The 21,914-nt window shown below is 41.4% G+C and overlaps 3 protein-coding genes across 4 annotated transcripts in view; all 3 read left to right on the top strand.

Annotated features, from left to right (window-relative positions):
* Positions 1-265: 265 nt before the first annotated feature.
* Positions 266-705, top strand: pde6gb (phosphodiesterase 6G, cGMP-specific, rod, gamma, paralog b). The gene is made up of 3 exons (XM_070926974.1): positions 266-411; positions 496-536; positions 629-705. The coding sequence occupies exons 1-3, from the start codon at positions 266-268 to the stop codon at positions 703-705; spliced, it is 264 nt and encodes an 87-aa protein (XP_070783075.1).
* A 2,464-nt stretch (positions 706-3,169) lies between these two features.
* On the top strand, positions 3,170-15,154 carry nploc4 (NPL4 homolog, ubiquitin recognition factor). Of its 2 annotated transcripts, none has more exons than XM_070926817.1 (17): positions 3,170-3,298; positions 4,047-4,127; positions 5,561-5,670; positions 5,899-6,135; positions 6,212-6,260; positions 6,375-6,469; positions 6,545-6,668; positions 7,478-7,657; positions 7,825-7,911; positions 8,908-8,979; positions 9,071-9,197; positions 10,134-10,294; positions 10,553-10,624; positions 10,762-10,854; positions 11,402-11,518; positions 11,925-12,027; positions 12,124-15,154. In XM_070926817.1, the coding sequence occupies exons 1-17, from the start codon at positions 3,284-3,286 to the stop codon at positions 12,282-12,284; spliced, it is 1,884 nt and encodes a 627-aa protein (XP_070782918.1). In that variant the 5' UTR covers positions 3,170-3,283; the 3' UTR covers positions 12,285-15,154. The 2 variants fall into 2 exon arrangements, with proteins under 2 accessions (XP_070782918.1, XP_070782919.1); XM_070926818.1 differs by having other exon boundaries at positions 9,071-9,208; positions 10,130-10,294.
* Positions 15,155-19,322: 4,168 nt separating this feature from the next.
* The window catches only part of rnf213b (ring finger protein 213b), a 31,728-nt gene continuing 29,136 nt past the window's right edge, over positions 19,323-21,914 (top strand). The window contains exons 1-5 of the mRNA XM_070926682.1: positions 19,323-19,451; positions 19,939-20,088; positions 20,203-20,918; positions 21,004-21,159; positions 21,735-21,904. Of these exons, the coding sequence (XP_070782783.1) occupies positions 19,987-20,088; positions 20,203-20,918; positions 21,004-21,159; positions 21,735-21,904 (1,144 nt within the window). The 5' untranslated portion in view covers positions 19,323-19,451; positions 19,939-19,986. The remainder of the gene's footprint in view (positions 19,452-19,938; positions 20,089-20,202; positions 20,919-21,003; positions 21,160-21,734; positions 21,905-21,914) is intronic.

Below are 21,914 nucleotides of genomic sequence, written 5' to 3'. Positions count from 1 at the left end.
AGTAAGAAGATTAAGGCCTGTAATGTCAGTCAGAGGTGACAGAGGCTGCATGCTAACCGTTACGTGAAGTTACTTGTTAAATAGAGCATCTTAGATAATACCACACGGGTGAAAGTGGCTCGTTCCTTCCATCTCTTGGTTTGGATGAATCATCTGACTTTTTCTTTCTCCTTTCCAAAATGAAAAGATATCATCACGACGACTACACGTCAGAGAGGTGTCTCTAAAGCCAACAGCCTGCACACAGCTATCATAACTGCTCAAAATGAATCTTGAGCCGCCCAAAGCTGAGATCAAGTCGGCCACCCGTGTCACCGGAGGCCCCGCCACCCCACGCAAGGGACCACCCAAGTTCAAGCAGAGGCAGACCCGTCAGTTCAAGAGCAAGCCTCCGAAGAAGGGCATCCAGGGGTATGCCTTGAATAAATCACAGTTTTTCTTTAGAGGTTTAGAAATAATGGCAAGTTAAGGTGTTTAATTTGTTTTTCTTTGCAGTTTTGGAGATGACATCCCTGGAATGGAGGGCTTAGGCACAGGTGAGTCCACCTTAAGTTTTAAATGCATTTCATATCAGTTTCTTTGTGATGCGGGGGCCTGAATAACCTCGTATCTCTGTCTTCTTTTGCAGACATCACCGTCATTTGCCCCTGGGAGGCCTTCAATCACCTGGAGCTGCATGAGCTGGCCCAGTACGGCATCATCTGAGCCTTCCTGCATCTCCCTGCAATCCTCTGAGGATTACAGGCCACGTCCATGCACTTCAAACCATCTGCCTCAGGCTCCATCTCCTAACTGTAAATGGAACTATTCCAAACAAACTACCATGACGAACTGTAACAAACACAAAAATGGAAAAAGAGAAAAAAGATCTACAAAAAAATTACCTTCTATCCTCTTTCACCAGATTCTTCTTCTGATTCTGCAGTTCAAACACAGCATCTGCTCATTTTTAGGATCTTTTGATTTGATTCTTACATCTTCACTAGATCTGCACTGCACTCTAAACTACCAGCAGCCTTTTCTCTTCTCTTGCTCTTCTATTTTTGTCTCCTTTCTTCTTCTTTTCTATTCTTCTCATGGACAAAACATGAAACTTACGCAAGCAAGGCAGCCTCAAATTGAGTTTAAGTGACAAACCCATGAAGTGGGTGGGTTCCCATTTCGTGTGCTTCGGCGCCGCTCGTCATCTGAGAGGCTTGTCCATCAGTGCCGAACATATAAAATACAAAACCTGAATTCTGTAGAGAATGGACACCAGCTTGCCATTGCTGAGCGTAACCTTTCAGTGGGATAATGTTAATAATCATCAGATATCCCTCTTCTCCCTCTGTTTTGACCAACCTTTAACTGTACCTATCTTGCCCAGGATACATAAATCATCATCATTCTGTAAATGTTCTACCATCATAATATGTGGACGTCTGGTGCACGTAGGGAAGTGTTCACAGGAGAAAACATCTTAAAAACCAACTCAGCAGAGAATAAAACTCCAGGAAACCAGAATTCCCTCCTTGCAACACACCAGTGTGTGTTTTGGCAGTAGTGTGTATCGTTCATCATTTGCCCACACTGACAACTCATCTTAACTGAAGACGTACAGCGTCTTCCATCACCGTGTTAGCTTGTGTTAACATTAGTTTCATATCTCTTCTTATTTGTATATCTCCCTTGTATAATATGAATGTATATGAAAATATAAATTTCATGTTTATTTCTCACACTTTCACACAACACAGTTGTGCCCTGTGTGTTCATATTTGTGTTTTTAAGATCATTATTTTAGCTCTCTTATGTTGTTATCTTGTAGATTGTCCCTCATCTTCCATCATTCAGAATTACATTTATTTGTTTTTGATTTCATTGTCATTTCATCTTCATCGTCCTCTTCGTGATCATTGATCTGTCATTCTGTTTAGACAGTGAAGTATCGCCCTCCTCATTCAAACTTGTACACATACGATCATTGCCTGCACACCTTTAGTTGCATTTAGCTTTTCAACTTGTAATGTCATTTCTGTAACCTTGACTTTATCTTTTAACATTCTTCTAATCCACAAGATAATAGCAAAGAAGTTGATCACTTTTCCCTGATGATACAAAGGTGATGGAAGAGGTGGTGGATTTTTTTATTCAATTATGTTCACAATGATTGCACTGTAGTAGTGAGGGGTGGCAGAGGGATGAGTGGGATGGATGTTTCAGTACACGCCCAGATCTGAAGCGATGTGTAATGGAGCTTTGACCTCTCTACAGGATGAGGGCAAAAATAAAACATAAAAAGAGGAAAATACAAATGGAGATTTTATTATTCTCATCTCATTCTTATCTTTTGTGTTTGATAGTTGTTGCTTTTATACAATACAATACAATACAATATGATTTGCAATGTGGAAAAGCAGACCTGAAATACAACCTATTAGACCAGATTATAATATAATATAATATAACACAATATATCAGCTCTGCCGTATCATGTGATTTCCGTGTCGTTACACATAGGTTACTGTTTAAACAACATCAATCACATCACAACTTTTTGAGATTATTGCAACAGATTTAATACATAAATATATTAGAGGAACAGGTGAAATGTATGTGACATTGAAATTATAAACATAACCCCTTAACATAGATAAAATAGATGACACTTTGTTCTATCAAAGTCAGTAAAGTAGTGTTATTACTAAGGTTGACCACTTCACTGAATCGTGTTAACATTAGGCCTGCCAATTCATGCTGAGCAGGCAGGAAAAAATGACATCTAATGCACACATGCATTGTGTATGTACCCCCAAGTTCCCATTAAATACAGCGGACTACACTGTGAATGGCAACTTCATTATATGACTAGAGACCCAGAAACCAAGCAGTACTGTGGAAGACTACCTGGACCTTTTCTGTGTGATTTGGTTTGTGGAAGTTTGAGTAAACAGAGCTTGTTGTCATTGTATTAGCTGTATTTAAGTCTATTTCTGTTTATGAGAGCAATGAAAAAATCATTTTCCTTGTATGTGTAACATACCAATAGAGATTCAGATATAACACTGCAATTAAATAAAAAAGCGGAACGTGCGTTTTCAGCTAAAAAAAAAAGCTTGTTTCGGCCGTCGTCGCTTCAGTGTGGGACCGGTGGGAAACGGTCGGTCACTAATGTCTGCAACACCCGGTGTTTGAGTTGTGGGATGGAGTTTCGTTGACAGACAGCAACGCTACGTGAATTTTGTATTTAGTGTGTCTGTCTGCTAATACAGCGTAATCTACTGGGAGCACTCACCCGAGCAACATGGCAGATAATATTGTAAGTATGATGGCAGGTTGTTTTACCTGCAGTGAGGGGTCGACTCGGCTAACGTTAGCTAGCTTGTTAGCCGAAGTCCGGAGTGATGAGGCAGCAGAATTAGCTTGGTAGCTAACGTTCGCTCGCTGTCATTAGCAAAGAGTGTATGGGGCCTGTTTAGCCAAACGGCTAATCTTAGCTCTTTGGCTAGCGGACGGCATCATAATATAAAGAGGCATCGTTGGCTAACGGGGAAGCTGCATAACCGGCTTAAATTCAGGAATAAAAATGCCTGAAATGTTTGTTTAGCATGCTCAGCTCATTAGCCAAACATTAGCTAGAATACGCCCGGTGGATGGAATGGAAGCCAAGATGTTGTTGAATCAATAAAAGTCATATTTTGTTGACTGTGAATAAGCCCCCACACTGTGACAGCTTTAGTTAACGTTGTCTGGATCAAAGTCAACATCTAAATGTCACGATACAAAAGCCCTTTGTTGGAAAGTAGAGGCTCATGAGCTAGCTAACGTTAACATTTACTTTTTTTTTGCACTGTCATCGTTGTCATAATATCCTGACACTGACACCACTGTAAAGAGGGGGGAGAGGGGGAGTAGCGCCCTTGTTGTGACTGACAGGTGTTGGGAAGTCGTATTGAAACTGTAGGAAGTCCGCATTATTTTGGATTGAACAGTGGAGCTTTCCATACCAATTGTTTGACCTGGAAACTGAATATAGTTTGTGTTTTTGTGTTCTTTTTTTTTTTTAGGTCATCAGGGTTCAATCCCCAGATGGGATGAGGAAAATTCCTTCTACCAAGAGGGAGACAGCTGCTGCTTTTTTAAAGAAGGTGTGTAAAACATGACAGTTTTCAAGTCAGAATGGGTACTGTCAAATTCACACATGTCTATAGATAATCACAATCACAAGTCATTCTCTCAGTAGCACAACATGTACACCACATATTTTAAGTGTATTATCTATTACTATCTCGACAGTAAGTTCCCTGGGTTTTTACTTCATTTATGTAAGAAGCTGTGCAGAAAGCAAGTCTGTCTGGTCACTGGTCCTGTGTGCTTGCTGGGGAAATGTGTGTTCAGGGAGTGTAGTGGATGCATTGCTTTGCTCACCAGTCTTCACAGCTGCTTACCAGTTTGTAGTTTACAACCCAGGCAACACAGAGACTATTGATGGAGATAATACACGCTTAAAATAGATAGATATAAAATTGATCCTGAAGTTGGATATGTTTATAAGAACAATCCTATCTTAGTTTTGTTTCATCTGATCTCTATTCATGCATAAGCACACAAAAATAATTACAAAGCATTTGAATCAGTGGATTTGAAAAAGCTAAAATAGAACTGTATTCCAGCAGACCGGTCACAGCGGAGCATTGCGGCAGTACCTCATTAAAAATGTATATCTGTGTTAAGGCAAGATGGTGTAGTCTGCAGATCAATGGAAGGAGTAGTTTTCATTCCCTGTCGATGTGCAGCCAGCGATGGGTGGAATAGAAAACCTTGGGGGTGAGGAAGACAGGGCAGAGGCAGTCTGAGCCCTGTAGGTTATATTTCTGCAGCTGAGACAGAATAAAAGTAGCTCAAAGTGATGTTCTGTCTCATACAGTCACTGTCACAGCACACAGTAATAATACGACTGTTCTCTGCATAGTTTTACCAACACTGACCTTAGAGATGAATAAAAATGCCACTGATAGATGTTTTGTGATTGTTGGTTTAGATGTCAGGGGATCAATGCAGCTGTCTTAGGTATTTATTCTGTATGTGAGTCATCGTGAGTTCAGTTATATGCCAAGATAATCATTCTGTTCTCATGGTAACAGTACAAAGTTCACTAATGGGTGTTGAATTAAGGACACATCAAGTGATGAAATACAGGCAAATGCATCAGGGTGATTGTCTGCCTGATATGTGATGGGATGATAAAAGTGCTATGGGATACTCTGTTGGCTGGCCAGCTCAGAGTGCTCTTAATAGCTTAGTTTGGCTCACTGTGTGATGACCTTAAGAGGTGTTCCTACAAGTTGAGTTTCTCTTGTGCCAAGAGGCTCGATGCTAATCTGCTTTAATAGGGTGGCTGGCATCATTTAAAGAGTGGACACCCTTTACACACATTTCAAGGAAGAGCAAATCTTCTGAGACATTGTTTATTAAGACTTTGTGTATTTTGATCCATCTCAACATCAAAATTTTGATTGAGGCCATATGGCACAAAGTTGTCATCCCGTCTAATCAGCACTCTGCATCATTTCTCTCTCAGGTGGCCAAAGAGTTTGGGTTCAATTCCAATGGGTTTTCTATTTACCTGAACCGCAACAAGACCGGAGAGATCCTTTCCCAGAACAAAACAATGAGCCTGCTTAAGATCAAGTAAGTAAAAGCAAACAGCGTTGAGCATTATTTAAGTCTAGGTTTTACAACTCATCCAAATTGAATTCTGTGAGTCCTTGAAAAGACACACCTGTTCAGGTCAAAATCAAGTCAAATGATGTTTTTACAATTGAGATAATTTAATAAGTGTTACTTGCATTTAAATTTTTTGACAAACTACAGTTTAGCTTTAAACATGACATTTGTTTTGTCTCATCTCCTGCGTAGGCATGGCGACATGCTGTTTCTGTTCCCTTCAGGATCCTCTTCCTCTTCTGGGGAGGTGATGGACACGGCCACTCCACACTCATCGTCATCACTACCATCCATCTCATCTTCCTCATTCTCTTCTTCGTCCTCCATGATCCCCCGGTCCTTCTCAGCACCCCAGGTCCAGGAGGATGAGATTGATCAGTATCTGGCCAAGCAAGATGGCAAGATTTACAGGAACAAAGATCCACAGCTGTAAGAACCAGATCTACTGAAAACATCCAAACGAAAGACAAATGTCCGATGCCTAATGATTCTTTTCTTGTTGCAGATGTCGCCATGGTGCCCTTGGCAAATGTGTGCACTGTGTACCGTTGGAGGTAAGAGAATTCATTCTTGTTATTTGTTTCTTAAAGTAATGCTAGCACCACTACTGTAAGACAGGTTTATTCTGATTTTAGTTATTGAAACCCTGGATTCTTTGTTTTTGTCAGCCTTTTGATGAAGACTACCTGAATCACCTCGACCCACCAGTGAAGCACATGTCATTCCACGCATACCTTCGCAAGCTGACCGGTGGAGCTGATAAGTGAGAAGTTGTTTTTAAATTCTTCAGTGGAAATTCACACATTCAAGTTCTAAATTCTGTTTTGATCTCCTGCAGAGGGAAGTTTGCAGCTTTGGAGAACATCAGCTGTAAGATCAAGTCGGGCTGTGAGGGCCACCCTCCCTGGCCGGAGGGGATCTGCACCAAGTGCCAGCCCAGTGCCATCACACTGAACAGACAGGTATGTGATCGTACTTACGTCTGTGACGACGAAGCTTTCAGTGAGTGCAACAGTAGAGTCGATTACTAAAATTACAAACAACCAGTATCAAGGAGTGTTTGAGTCAGGCTTGGTAACGATGTTAATGATCCTGTAAGTGACATTATCTGACAGTGGAAATGAACGAATGAATGAATGAATGAAGAGAGAGCATCATCATCACCTGTGCTGCTGTAACAATTCATCGTTCACCTGTTACTGCAACGTTCTGTTCCTGATTTTCACTTTGGTTTATACCGTCCTTAATAACCATGGAAAAGTTATTTTATGTCTGGAAATTATTGGAATGAGAAGAAAATAATTTATTTATATGTATTATTGATGTTTTGGCAACAGATTGATATAAATGCATCATTTTGTACAAATGACAATAAAACCTTTTCAATGAAAATATGCTTGAAAAACAGTATAGTTGTCTTAAGTTTTCAGACTTGGCCTGAGTACTTTTCTTCAGTTACTGGGGAGGTAAAAAACAATGAAAACGTCATACTTGAATGGCATGTCATCAGCAGCACCTTCAAATGAGGCACCTTTCTCTTTTGAGAAACATGTAGTCATTCACCTGATGTGTGTGCATGACTGGTTTTCATTGCTTTCAAAATATCGGTCAATGGATGTGACAGCGATAGAAAACAGAATCTGTGTTGTGAAATTCATCAACCGTACAGATGATTTTTTTGTGTGAAAACAAACAGTAATTTCTCTCCTTCCCAAATGATCTGTTGAATGAAAAAAGTGTATCCGTCTAGCTTTCTCTGTTCTTCTCCCAGAAATACAGACACGTGGACAACATCATGTTTGAGAACCATACCATTGCTGACCGCTTCCTGGACTTCTGGAGGAAGACGGGCAGTCAGAGGATGGGATATTTGTATGGCAAGTTCACCGAGCACACAGACATCCCTCTGGGCATCAGAGCTGAGGTGGCTGCTATCTACGAGCCACCACAGGTGAGGGATTCCTTCTATCTCTCTGCTTCAACTCCTCCAGTCTTCGTTCATTTCCTTGATTTTTACTATACTGTAATTTGTCCTTCCATGAATGAGTGAAAGTCCTTGTTAACCATGTAGTAACTCTTTGTTTTAGGTTAATCGTAACGCTCCCTGTTGTGTTTCAGAATGCCACTCAGAACAGCCTGGAACTAGTGGAGGATCCTAAAGCTGCAGCTGTGGATGAAATCGCTGCCAAACTGGGCCTCTGCAAGGTTGGCCTTCTTTTCTTGCTTGCTCTGTTTGACACCGTGACTCCCAGTTACCTTGGACAAAGTGGTTTCTTAACTTGCTTTCACACTGAATACTGACATTTGCACTCCAGCAGTGTGAAATTTGAATTAAAGGTTCAAGGCAGATTTCTGTGTCTTCTTCGTCAAGGTGTTCTTGCTGTCTCACCATTGAAGCCTTTGGCACGGGAATTGATTTGTTATTCATCAAAGAATTTAAGCCATTCCACCTGAGCCTTTCTCTAGCAAAGCAAACTGCTTCACATTGGTCTGTTGAACATGAATATGTCTACATGGCTAATAGAACATTTGTCTACCTTGATGAGAATGGGCAAATCTAAACCCGGTTCTGCCAATACACAGTCCACCACTTACTGCCAGTATCATTTGTCCGGCTGTTTTAGTTTTGGCTTTTCACTGGTTGAGACAGCGATCATTTCTTTTATCAATATGTTGGCATTCTGGAAATTCCTGAAACTTCAGAGAGCCGACCATGTTATATATCATATAAATCTGTATCATATCACAAAGAAAGACAAAGGGGCATGCAGGATGGTGATGCTGTGTGTGAACAGCGCTAACTTTTTCTGTTCTTGTTTCACTATTTTTAGATGTGTCCTCCTTTGTGATGTGTGATTTACTCAGATTTTTACAACTGTGTCGAACAATTATTATCATACTTGATTAATCTGCAGATTATTGTCACGATTAATGGTCTATAAAATGTCAGAAAATAGTGAAATATGTCCATACAAATTTCTCAAAGCCCAAGATGACATATTCCAATATCTTGTTTTGAACAATTCAAAAGATATTCAGTTTAATATCATAAAAGACGAAGAAAACCAGCAAATATTCACATTTGAGGAGCTGAAGATAATGATATTTGTTTAAATGATATATCGATGATCAAATTGGTTGCCGATTAATCAACTAATTGTTTCAGCTCCCCTCATTTTATGTGTTTTCTCTGGTTCTCAGGTGGGCTGGATATTCACTGACCTGCTGTCTGAGGATACGAGGATAGGCACTGTCCGCTACACGAGAAACAATGTGAGGATGCAGCTCACTCAAAGACGACCTGTTCATCAGACTAATGTGCTGCTTTCCCTCATGTCTCATCATTGTCCTTACGTCCTGTTAGGAGTCGCACTACCTGAGCGCAGAGGAATGCATCACAGCGGGATACTTCCAGAATCACCATTCAAACCCTTGCAGACTCTCTCGAGACGGCCATTTTGGCTCCAAATTTGTGACCGTGGTGGCAACAGGTATGTTTTTGTACAAACTGAGGCTGAAGTGAGGGTTGAAAACAATCTCTAGAACTATTCCTATTGATAGTATAATTCCTGTCTAAACCATGACATACTGAAGCCCTTAATTTGATAGTAAAATATCATTACTTGCAATTTCCTTTAAGTGCAACTTACGTGCTGTGGGGTGCCTGTTTTAGTAGTTTTTATTTATTCCGCTCACGTATCTATATGATGTGTGTGGTAATTTTGTGGCCAGTGGAGCAGTGTAATACAAGCCAGACTCTCTGTTGTTTGTGGGATCGAGGCCACAAACACTACACTCCCCCCCCCCCATTACAACTTCGTAAGACCTCCTTTTATTTGTTCCAGAAAAGCACACAACGTAGCAGTGACCTCATCCCTGTCATTTGCATTAATGAGGCGCTAGCAGCCAAAGCTGATGTCATGGTTACACATCCAACGCCAGCAAGCGCAGCATCCATCTGTTTTACCTTCCCTCGTGTTAACACGTAGTCTGTTTGCTAATGAGTTACATGTGTAACGAGCTTTTAGATGGACACTGAGCACTCCTTACTGACATAATAATAATAGTTTCATAATGCTATTGGAGTGTGCACGACTTCTTTGTTGGTATTTCTAATTTATTTCTACACTCAGGATGACTGTTTGTATTGCTGCTACTAACAGGGTCTGATTGCAGAAGTCAAGTTTAAAGCCATCTTGGTTTTATGGAAAAATAAATCCAATCAATTAATTAGTTAATGACCTTCATTATTCATCAATAATTGCAGTTGGTCCCATATCATCACTACTTGAATACAATATATACTAATACACTTGGAGGCCTCTACTCAGCAGCCTTTATTCAGTCAAAAGTAAAGTGAATAACAATTGAAATTAGTCTTCAACCAACAATTTAATAATGTGTCTGTCCCTGTGCTCTGTGTGCAGGTGGTCCAGATAACCAGGTGCACTTTGAAGGATATCAGGTGTCCAATCAGTGCATGGCTTTGGTGAGAGACGAGTGCCTACTGCCCTGTAAAGACGCTCCTGAGCTGGGCTACGCCAAAGAGTCCAGCCCTGAGCAGTACGTACCAGACGTCTTCTACAAGGTAAGACTTCATACATGTGTTAAGATGCAACTGTCCGTAGTATACAATGGTACATGGTTTCTTTTTAAGAACACACAGCGACTGAGCATTACACATTACACTTGACTGTTTGTCTCTAGCAGAATAATGACAACCAGGTACTTACTTTTCCACTGGGGGCCAGGTATTATGAGTCACTTCATCCAGATGTTTGGATCCAGATGTCAAGATTTCTGTTTGATTCTGAACCTAATATTTTTTCCTCCTTCCATCCAAAAGGACAAAGACAAATTTGGAAATGACGTCACGTTTCTAGCCCGGCCTCTCCCTGTGGAGTACCTTATCATAGATGTGAGTAGGATATTACTACTGTGTGTGTGTGTGTGTGTGTTCTTTTTACAGATCTTTTTTTACACAGCATCTATTCTTATTGATAGAACGTACTGCCACTGCCTTTCTAGATCATTTCCCTTTATTTTCCTCTTCAGATAACCACCACTTTTCCAAAGGACCCCCAGTACACCTTCTGCTCCACACAACGCTTCCCCATTGAGAACCGCGACATCCTGGGAGAGACACAAGTAAGGCGTTTCTGGATGAACTTCTGTTTAAACCGTCTCACCTCGGATTCAACCGGTCTTGGTCAAGAGATAAAATGACCAAATATAAGTGTCTGGCAGTGTTAAACATAGTTAGAGGGATATTGTGTTTAAAGACACAGTCTGAAATCTGGGAAATATCCCATTTTGTTCTATTTACAGAACACAACATGTGTTTAGTTCAGGTGTGTAGAAATAGAAAGGAGTCAATAACCTCATCAATTAAAACCTTCTGTCCTCATGGTGGGGGTTTACACTGTTGTAACTGAAGTTAGGAGTTAGAAATGTGTTATTATTGATTATGTACGTTGCAAAGAGAGTTACAGCAGCCACTCGATTAGCCACATCATTTTGTTGTTTTTCTTGTCAGACTTTCTTGAGTCGACTTCAGCCTTAATCTCTTCCTGTATTTCAACTTGACATGACCAGTCGCAGCTTAGTGCCTGAGAAATGAAGGGTGACCTTCTGGATTCCATAACCTCCAGAGGTCAGAGGAAGTTATACATCTTGTTTTTTGTTATTTGTGCAGAATTTCCACAGTTTAGCGACATACCTGTCCCAGTGCACCTCCACGGCATTCCTGGACATCGTGTCAGACTTCCATCTGCTCCTTTTCCTCGTTACCAATGACGTCATGCCCCTGAGAGTAAGATAACACTTCAAAGCGACTTCTTTTCTTGTTTTCCATTAGTTTTCCATTTGTGTCGCAGACAATGTGTTGGAATATGGCCACATTCTTTTCCAATCTGGAAGTGGTTAGTGGTGTGAGGATGTTTTCACTCAGACCCTTTATTCATGCTGATCGATTTTCAAACTGGCCCGTGGCCCGACATGATGATCAAAAGCGGCTTTGATTTAGAAAAAAAATGTTTTTTTCAGTGTTTAGATAATAATGAACTGCTTGATCAGATTTGCATGTTTTCTATAAAATCCAGACTTAAAAAATAATGAGCTGCTGGTGTGGAGGGTTTTTATTTATTTATTTTTTTTTCCAGTTTCCTGAACCTGTCGTTGTCTAGTGGACAGATCAGAGTTTGTGTTTGTGTCTGCAGGACAGCATTGGGTTGCTACTAGATGCAGTGAGGACTTCTAATGAGGATCTGGCACAGACCTGGAAGAAGTCGGAGCAGTGGGCCACCATCGAGCAGCTGTGCAGTAAGTCACTGCTCATCAGTGAGGGGATCAGTTTTATAGAAAGGAATCCATTAGTTGCTGTCCTGATATCCTGTAATCCTTCTTCTGTCCTTCCAGGTACAGTGGGCGGGCAGCCCTCCAGCTCTGTGGGTTACGGGGCCATGGGTGGCCCCTCAGTCCCCGCCTCCTCCTCAGCCATGTGGTCCTGCCTCCACTGCACCTTCATGAACCAGCCTGGCACAGAGCACTGTGAAATGTGCAGCCTGCCCCGCAGTTAAAAACCCCCTCCCTCCACCCTCCTGCCCTGCCCTGATCTTATCCCGCCCAGCCCTCCTCTTAACTCGCCAATGACATCACTGCACCAGGACCAGCTGCGAGATTTGGATCCCCTTTTTGTTTCCTTTCGCCTCACTTCGAAGCCTCTGTCCTTCCCATCTCGCAGGCTGCTGTGACGCTTGAAAGGGATGCACTCGTTTACATCGAATTCAATGAGTAAATAAAATAAAACCAGACTGTGTTTTTTTTTTTTTGTATCCCGCCTCACACCAGGTCTCGTGAGTGGCGGGGTTCGTTAAGGTAAAGCACTTTTGGCTGAGGCCCCTTTCCCTCAATCCACAGCCCCCCTAAATAATCACCCCCTCAAATACATGTTGCTGTGACTCAGGACAACAGCAAAGACTCTGAGTGTTTGGATGTTCTCTCACATCAGTGCCCCTCTCACTCTCACAACGTCTTCTGGAAAATCTTGCTGTGTATAAATACATTTGAGGAATTATACTGTTATTTAATTAAGTTTCTTTTTTTTTTTATCTGATTGTAGCTATACCTTAAAATTTTGAATCTTCAGCGTGGACTCAGTCAGGTTTTTATAGGACTTGGTCTCTTTGCCAAGCCCCTTAAAGTACAATCATCGGTCAAAGCTCAGACCTGAAAACTCTCAAGAGCTCCAGAGTAATTCCACTTAAGTAGAGTTTATATTTTCAGTATTAAATTGCTTTAGAAATAAATCCCAGATTTGAAAAGGCATACACAAAAAGCTCTTCACCCCTAACTCATCCTCCACGTGTGCTGTTTGTGATTTATTAACTTCTGGTTCATAAAGATCTTTTCGCTGGTTTGTTGGAATTGTAGCTTTTGGATTTGGTGGATTGAACTTGAGCAGGCATAATGTAGCTTATTCTATCAGCTGTATGTTCAGTTTCTGACAAAACGCCCCAGGACACCATCATCATCGTCATCGTTACTGACTCGCACTGTATTAGCCGTGAGGTGCTTCTAGAAACAACTGGTGCTCGCCACTTCCCCCTCTGTCCCTCCCTACCTGTGATTCTTCTTTTTTTTATTTTCTTGCTGGTGCCGGTCCCGAGGATTCGGACCATAACCAATGTTCCTCCGCTGATGGGGCCCCCTCCGGGTTTTTCCCGTCACTCAGCCTTCAAAGACTTTGCTGCTCAGAGTACAAGAGGTCGCAGGTCACCACGGGGAGAAAAGACGCCTAACATTTCGCTCTTCTCATCTGCTGTCTGTGCTGTACATCTGCGAGCAGGATGACGATGATCGGTGTTTAAAAACGAGTGTTTGGTTTTGCAGATAATTATCCTCTTTATTTTCAAACAAAAGCCTCTTCCATGATGTTCAGCACACAAGTCCAGATTGATGTTTTCTCCACTTTGTAGATTCACAGTGTCAGTGGCGTAGAAGGGGCTGAGCCTGAAAACAATGTGAAAAGCACTGAACTCCCCTCGACAGCACAGAAAGGCGAACATTTCCTCACTTACCTCTGGCTGTATTTAGCCATGCGTCCGAGGTTCTGCCTACACCCCAGTACTGCGGAGGTGAATGCAAATTGTTTTGTAGTGCGAAGAGCATTGAAATGTGACATTTAAAAATGTCAGAGACAGAAACGTCTCGAAACCTGGACAAATAAAAACACAAGAGAACAACTATCTCCACATTAAGATCCCACTAGTGGTAAGTGGGGAAATGTTTTCATTTGAAATCACTTCAGTGAACTCGCCCTTTAACGTGTTACAGTCAGTAGCGGGCTTTCTAGGATGGTTGTTTAAAACTGGTTCTTTTTATTACTTTGATGTTGTCTTGGATTTTCTTCTGTGAGATTAATATTGGGACCAAAGCTTGTGAGGTCATTTAAGTCATGAAAGTTCAGTTCTGGTTGCACATCTTTAACATGTTAACATCTGGCAACAAAATGTTACTTTCAGCCGCTGCACCCAAATGCTCATAACATTTGCACCCATTCGGTAAAATCGGAGCACATTGATGTTGTTCGTACGCAGTGATCTTGTTAAGCTGGAGTGCCAGAATCAATCACCTGTAGTCCAGATGGAAATACATCCACATATCTCAAACATATTATGGAAAACCAGTGTAGTGTGACTGTCTATTGCTCATATAACATTGGAGAATTAATTGCAACTGATGCTAAAGCTAACAGCTAACAAACTACACATTTCCCATATTTACACCTTTTGAGTAATCCTGACTCATCTAGTTTTCTACCAACAGAATCTCTTAATCCACATCCTCGATATGTTTGCTGCTGACTGATGCATACTGACAACCTTCTCAAACCTTTTATCACAACTTGTCATATTTAGTTTTTTCCTCATAACTTTGTTCACTGTTCACCTTTTTTGCTAAAATGATGTTCCAACTGGCAGGAGAAACCGAATCACTAAATCCTGTTTCATTGGGGTTGCTGACGGGGAAACGGGCCTCTTCAGTTCAGAGGGCGAGTCGTGGGCGGCAGTTTGGCTATTTATGAGACGCGTGCTTCTTTGTAAGAGCTTGACAGTAATTCCATTGATGAAGTGAAAGTATATTTTTAGTTGTAGATCAATTTGAAAATGCTTGAAAAAAAAAAAATTCTTTTCTTTCTCTTTTTGCCCCCGTGTGAATTCTCGAGAGCGATTTATCTGATGTCATGCTAACGGACGGCTAACGGACAGCTAACGGACGGCAGTGACCTTTTCCTTTTGTATTGATCCAGGGGCCGTTTGCTGAGCAAGCATGCTCTTGGAGTTACAGCCGGTTCTCACTTTCCACTGAGCTAACTGAGGACCCTGAAAGTTGTATGCTGTTGACCTGGATTTGAAACAAAATCAAATAAAAAACAACAACAAAAGAATTCCTTTTGCAGATAATGATGTCTTTGTTGGCTGTCTGCTTAGATTCAATCAGCAAAGTGGTTCAAATTGTTTCGAGTTCTCATTTGTTGTGTATTTATTTATAATGCAAAGGAGAATAATCAACAAGAAATGGGAACTCTTTGTTTTTAGTGCGAACCGCCTCTAGACTGCGTGACCTGAAGTATTTGGACACCATCACTTTTGTTTTAGGGCTGTTTTTCATGGTTTGCACAAAACCGGCCATTTTAGAATAAACACATAATGTAAACACGATGCACACGACGCAGGACATCTTACTGTTGAAAAATCAACTGGTCCGTGCTCTCTGGTGGTTAAAGTATTTAACGGAGAGACTGTTTTTAAATTAGCTCAAGCCTAGGTTCTTGTGACTCCTCAGTCGACATATATACCGATACCAATACACCTCCAGTAAGATAATATTGGTCGATCTCTGATGGCGATGCTCCCGTGCACAAAGCCACAGAACTAACTAGACTGGCCTGTAGAGAGTCCTGACCACAACCCACCCAACACCTTTGGGATGAACAGGAACGCAGTGTTGGACCTCACTGATGCTCTTGAATGGGAGAAAGTCCCTGCAGCCAGGTTCCAACATGTGGTGGAAAGCCTGAAACCAGAAGAGTGGAGCCCTAACCCTAACCCTATTATTCAGGTGTCCACATACTTTTGACCATATAGTATTTTCGATCCTTGTGAACATCTTAGAGACTCAAATTCAACCTGTTTCCAGCATCACGTGCATCTCACAATCACAGTACCCATTGTGTAAACGTCCATCTTCTTTAATGGCCTTTATAGTCTCCAGATTCAATTCACTGGAAGGATATCCAGCGATCAGAGCAGCAGAGTCCTGTGTACGTGAGCTCTGCAGATGGACAACAGATGAAGAACAGGAATGTGTAAGTTGGACGTGTCCATAAAACATCTAACACCTCTGCCAAAGGTCCCGGAGGACTGAGGTCACATTACAGCACTTCATACACATTTTGCCTCCTTCCTCTGGACGTGCTCTGCCTCGCCAAGCGCTGTTTCGTGTTATTTTGAAGCTCTTAAAACTAGGAGTTGACAATTGGCTTCTTTGACAGAAAACAAAGAAAAGCTCCAGCAGGTCGGTGCTTGACTTTGAAGTGAAATCCTGATAGATGATTGAGCCTCAGAGGGGGGCAGAGCCTGAAGAAGACCCTCCCTCCTTTGCAGATAATAAACTGTTCAAAACAAAGTGTCAGCTTTGTCCTCGCTGGATTATTTGACTTCAGACTGTCACTGCAGGTATGTTTTGGACATTTTAATTACTGCAGAGGACGTTCTAGCCCTTGGGTTGTTGCTGTATGATGCCAGGCAGCCGTTTACTCGTCAGGTTTTGATTTGGATGTTTGTTTCCAGATGCAGGTTGAAGGATGAAGACTGCCGGACTTCTGTTCATCTTATCTGTGGTTCTGTGTGCTGCTCAGAAACAGAAAGTAACCCAGTGGGATTACAGGAATGAAGGTTAGCAGTAAAGAAAATACATTTCCTCGTATCTACTCAAGTCATTTTGAGGTTTGGGTACTAAATTTGGAAATTTCCTACTTTTCCTCCTCCACATTTCAATGGGAAATATTACATTTTTCAGTAATCTGAATAAGTAAGAAAATCTGTCTTGTCTAAAACTGGAGTACATTTGCTTTAAAAGCGGAAGTTTGTTTTACATATAACTATTGAGTTAGCAGCATTTCATTGGAGGCAGGTCCTGAATACACTTCTATATAATATATATATATATAGTCGTTGAAGTGCTGTTCAGTTATCAGTTATAAGTCGGGTTTACAGGACTCTGTCGACACTTTTAAAGGAAACCGTAAGACAAGTCTTTAACATTGTTTTCTCCCAAAGTGATTGTTGTCTTTTTAAATTGAAATGTGTCCTATCTCATGGTTGTTAATGTTTATGATTATTGGCTTTTCTGTGAAGCACTTTTTGATTTACTATAGAAATCAAGTTTATTATTATTATTATTATTATTATTATTATTATTATTATTATTATTATTATATACTGGAGTTACTGATCAGATTTAGATTTTTATTTTTCTTCTTTCTTGTATGTTTTTTCTTTCTTTCTCAGAATAAAACTGAACGCAGACTTTTTACTTTTACTGCTGTAATTTTCCATTCTGCTGTTACTGATTTGAATGAAGTCAAACTGGGTTCTTGTTCCACCACTGAAGATCATTCAGGGCCCATTTAACATTTGAATAATGACTTTGTTATAAAAATCAGTAAAATATAAAATAAGGATGTTTTCTTATTGACTGTGGTTTTGATTGCTCTGTGTTTTACTCACCTGTAGCAGAGAGAGTGAACACCAGAGGATGCGCCAACCTCACGCTGGTTTTAGACAACTGGAAATATGCCATCATGACGCAGGTCAAAGATCTGCTCCTGCATGACCACAACACTGTGCTGCCTGACTATGGAAGGTGATGATGATGTTTTTCCAAATAATCTACTTCTTTGACTTGATTAAGACTCTTTTCTTGTATTTTCCACATCATCGTTGTATTTGTAAGTTGCTTTTAGTGTGAGATAAAGAGTCATTTTGTCTGACTGGTGCATCCCTCAGGATCCAGCCGCTGTCAGACGCCCTGGGAGATCTCTACAAGGAGTTCAACTCCCTGAAAGAGCGTCTCTCTGAGATGACAGCCAAGTTTGACCGAGTGGAGGCCTTCGTGGACGACGTGCGTTTAGGAAGGAGTCCTGCACCGCCCCGAGGTGAACCCCGACCCCCGGGGTGGCTGACAGGAGAGACGGGGGCTGCTGCGACTGATGCAGGAGGTCGACCTCCAGGAAGGAGGAGCAGGATCATAGTTCGGAGAATCAAGAAACCTGCAGCTTCACAGGACTGAAGAGAGATGATCATAATCCTGTTTGCTGGGGAGTAATGTAATGTTTTATGCAGGATGTTGCTTTTATTATAGTCTCCAAATGAATTCAGTTCATAAATCATTTTTAAAGACAGGGTTTTGTCCGTCACCACCTCCATGATTTTGCTCGATTATCATGAACAGCAGAGTAGAAACTGTATGGACGGCCTCTAAACTGAAGAACAGGGACATTTGTAGATTACATACAGTAAAGTTGCAGGACACAAAACCCTAAACAGTGAAAGCATCTTCTCTGAGAACACGTTAACAGTTCACACACAGCTGAATTTATCTATTCACTCATCTTCTCTCACTGGACTGCTTCTGATAACCTGCATACAAACGTTAAACATGATTTTGTAATCGTGTATGACGTTTATCGAATGTAATTTTAGTGAAGTACTCATCAGTATTTGAACGTAGTTATACTCTACTTCACCACTAGATGGCTCACCAGCATCAGGGAGGTTTTTGTCCTGGCTTGTTGGACAGGAGTGTGTATTCTGGCTTTGTGCAAATCTGAATATTGAAGTGTGTAAACTTGAGGATGAATCAGCGCTGCTACACTTAAGACGTCTGACTTTCAATACAAAAGGATCTCTTGCCATATGTGACCTGTTGATATCTGAATACGTTCAATAAATCCATCTGACTTTGTTTATCATGGTTTATATTATGACTATTATATTTGTATTATTCATCTTAGTAGCAGCCTGACAATAACTTGTCTGTTTACTTTGCACATCTATCTGTTCTGAATGCAGGACTTTTACTTGAAGTGGAGTATTTCCACAGTGTAGTATTAGTACTTCTACTTAAGTTGAGGATCTGAATACTTCTTCCACCACTGCAAGTACCTCAGATTTGTAATTTTGCACAGCACTTGAGTAAATGTACATTTCACCTCTGGCATCATAAATGTAAGAAACACACGGTTACATTTAGATTTCGTTATACAATAAATAACATGATATATATATATATATATATATATATATATATACCTATATATACCTATATATATATATATATATATATATATGATTTACTTGGACAAATACTTGGACAAATCAAACCTATATGCATTAGGTTTCCATACTGCAGAAATGGAAAGTCAAGACTTCCGATGAGCCCCTGAACGTAGCATAAGTTTCGTCTTTGACTGCGACAGAAACGAAAGTGAAAGGGCTTCTTCTGCTTCAGGGACAGTCAGGAGGCGACGGACTGAATCAAGAAGGAGAAAGCTTTAAGGCGGAATGTCAGCGGACCCGATCCGTGTGAAAGAGTTTGCTGATGAACACTGCTGAGAGAGATAACCTGGAGTCTACGTCATAAACACCTGCCTGACAGATGTGCAGTGTGGCAGCTGAAAGGTGAGCAAACTTCTTCTGCTTGACTTCACTGTAACATGATTTACTGAACTGTATCAGTGAATAACAGTGAATAATAAATGATATTATCATGGATTATCTTATATTGCTTTCATAGCACAGTAATAGCTGAATTCTTTGAACTGTAAAACCTGCAGTGTATCTGGAGGCCTGGCTTGTTGTGGTAGTTTGATCAGACTCTGTGTTCACTTCTCAAGTCATTAGTTCATTAACCCACATTAACAGTTTGGATATTCGGTTAATCACCAAACATTTGCTGTTTTTCTCTGTTTCATACCATTTTAAATGGAATATCTTTGGGTTTTGGACAGTTGGGTCGATGAAACAAGCACTTAAAAGACGTCACATTGGACTGACATTTTCAGCTGACTTGTGTGTGCTGGCAGTGTTTCACATTGTGCCACTCCCTTACTGACTGTAATCTAACTCAGACATGGAGGTTGTGACTGCGTGTGATTTTTATATTCAGAGACAGATAACGGGATCAGGGACTCACCTGACAAAAGAGTCCCTACAGATGGAGGAGGGAGCAGGAAACCTCCCCAGTGCCACTGGAACCAGCATGGAAACCCAGAAAAAGGAGGATGTCGCCACCAAAAGACCCCGGAAAAGAAATAAGGTAGATTTCAGGGTTTCAGACCAAACCTGTCTGACTTTTAACAGTATTTGAACCATCATGAACAAATTTAAAACCAGATCTGTGTTCCTCAGTATATGTTAATGTGTGTTCCAGGAACAAGGACCAACCAGGAAAGAGAAAGAGAAAGAGAGGAGGAAAAAGAGAAATCAAAGAAGAAAAAAGAGCCTCTCAAACGTAAAAGGAGATGCAGATGTCAAAAGTGAAAACACAGAAAACAGCAACCTGGAGGCTGCGGAGACTACAGGCAGCCAAACTCAGGAGAGTGTGCCGAGAGAAACACAACACGTGGATCCCCAAGCAGAAGACCACTTGCAGAACAGTGGAGGACAACGGCACAAAGACGCTGAGACGGTGCCAGCTCAGACTCTAACAAGGAGCACAGACAAATTCACACAAACTCCAGTTGTTTTACAGAGCAGCCAGGGAACCCAGACAGACCTCCCTGTGCCAAAACAAGACGACACAAACCATGAAAAGACTCAAGACGACACAAACAGCGCTTCGCAGTCACGGCTGAAACGAGACAAACACACGCCTGAACCCAAAGTGCAAGACGACAGCGCTGTTCAGACTACGGCAACGCAAACTGAAAATGCAGACAGTGACCGAGCAGTATCAGATTCAGCCAAGGAGCAAAAGCCTGAGAAAGAGTCCAAAGAGGAGACTCCCTCTGCAGCAACCTCAGGTGATCCCACAGACTCCGAAAAAGGAGCCGAGCCAAAGTCTTACGCCAAAGCTGTGTCTGGAGAGGGCGCGAGTGGGAAACAGTCCAGTGTGGCAGCCTCCAAAGCAGCAGATAAAACCACACGGTAAGAATAAACTCGACATTAACAGCTTCATCAGATACTGCGGTTGAACCTGTGATTGTAAACGTGCATCTGTCTCTCTCCACAGTGATCGAAGCCCAGTGAGACCCCCGTCTGGTGCTCCCATGTTCACCTTTCACATCTACGCTGTGCTGGACAAAAAGTTTAGATTCAACCAAGAACACGACACACTTGTGTTGTATAATGGAGAAGAGCGTTTACCCCTTAAAGTCAATCATTTTGTGTGAGTATTAAAGATGTTTATATGCTTTAATATACAGCATCAGGACAGTACATGGTTTGTTGTCATGGCTCTGTGCTCAGTGCTTGAAATGAAACAGTGACGATAAGGTTAAAGTTCAGACTCTCAGCTTTAATCAGATGAACAGTAGCCTTTTCCAGACACAGCCCCCCAGTTTTAGGGGACAGAAGGTAATTGGACAGGTTACGATCATTTATTACAACTCGTGTTTGTAGTTTTGTCCATCATTTCTATCACGGTGACATCACTACAACACAGTCCGACAGGGTGAGAAGCCTGAGCAGTCAGACCGACTGTGTATAAAAAAGGACTACAAGCAGGGATGGACCGAGGCAAGCTTCCCTTAAACAAAACATTAAACGCCCCCCCCCCCCCCCCCCGACTACAAGTCCTACAGTATTGAAGCCAAAACTTTAACCTCATAGTTTCATTTCAAGTCCAGTGTGCTGAAGAACACAGCCGACACAATCAAATTCATACAACTGTCCTGATATTTTCAGCTTCAGTTAAAGTAAAGAAAGTATCATTGTAAAAAATGTCCAACTTTTTATGTTAAGTGATCAAAAACAGGGGGGCTGCCTGGTGGAAGCAAGTCTTTCCGTTGAAGAAAGAGTCTTGAATAGAGGCAACAGGTTGGCTTACTGGTATGGTGTAAAGCAACGACACAAAGAGATTTCAGGAATGACCACAAGACATCTTCAAATCCCATTCGACTCCAATATTAAAGGTGAGGCAAG

This window comes from Enoplosus armatus, chromosome 20 (genome assembly GCF_043641665.1).
Source record: "Enoplosus armatus isolate fEnoArm2 chromosome 20, fEnoArm2.hap1, whole genome shotgun sequence".
Classification (NCBI taxonomy): domain Eukaryota; kingdom Metazoa; phylum Chordata; class Actinopteri; order Centrarchiformes; family Enoplosidae; genus Enoplosus; species Enoplosus armatus.
This window is presented reverse-complemented; position numbering and strand designations above follow the sequence as displayed.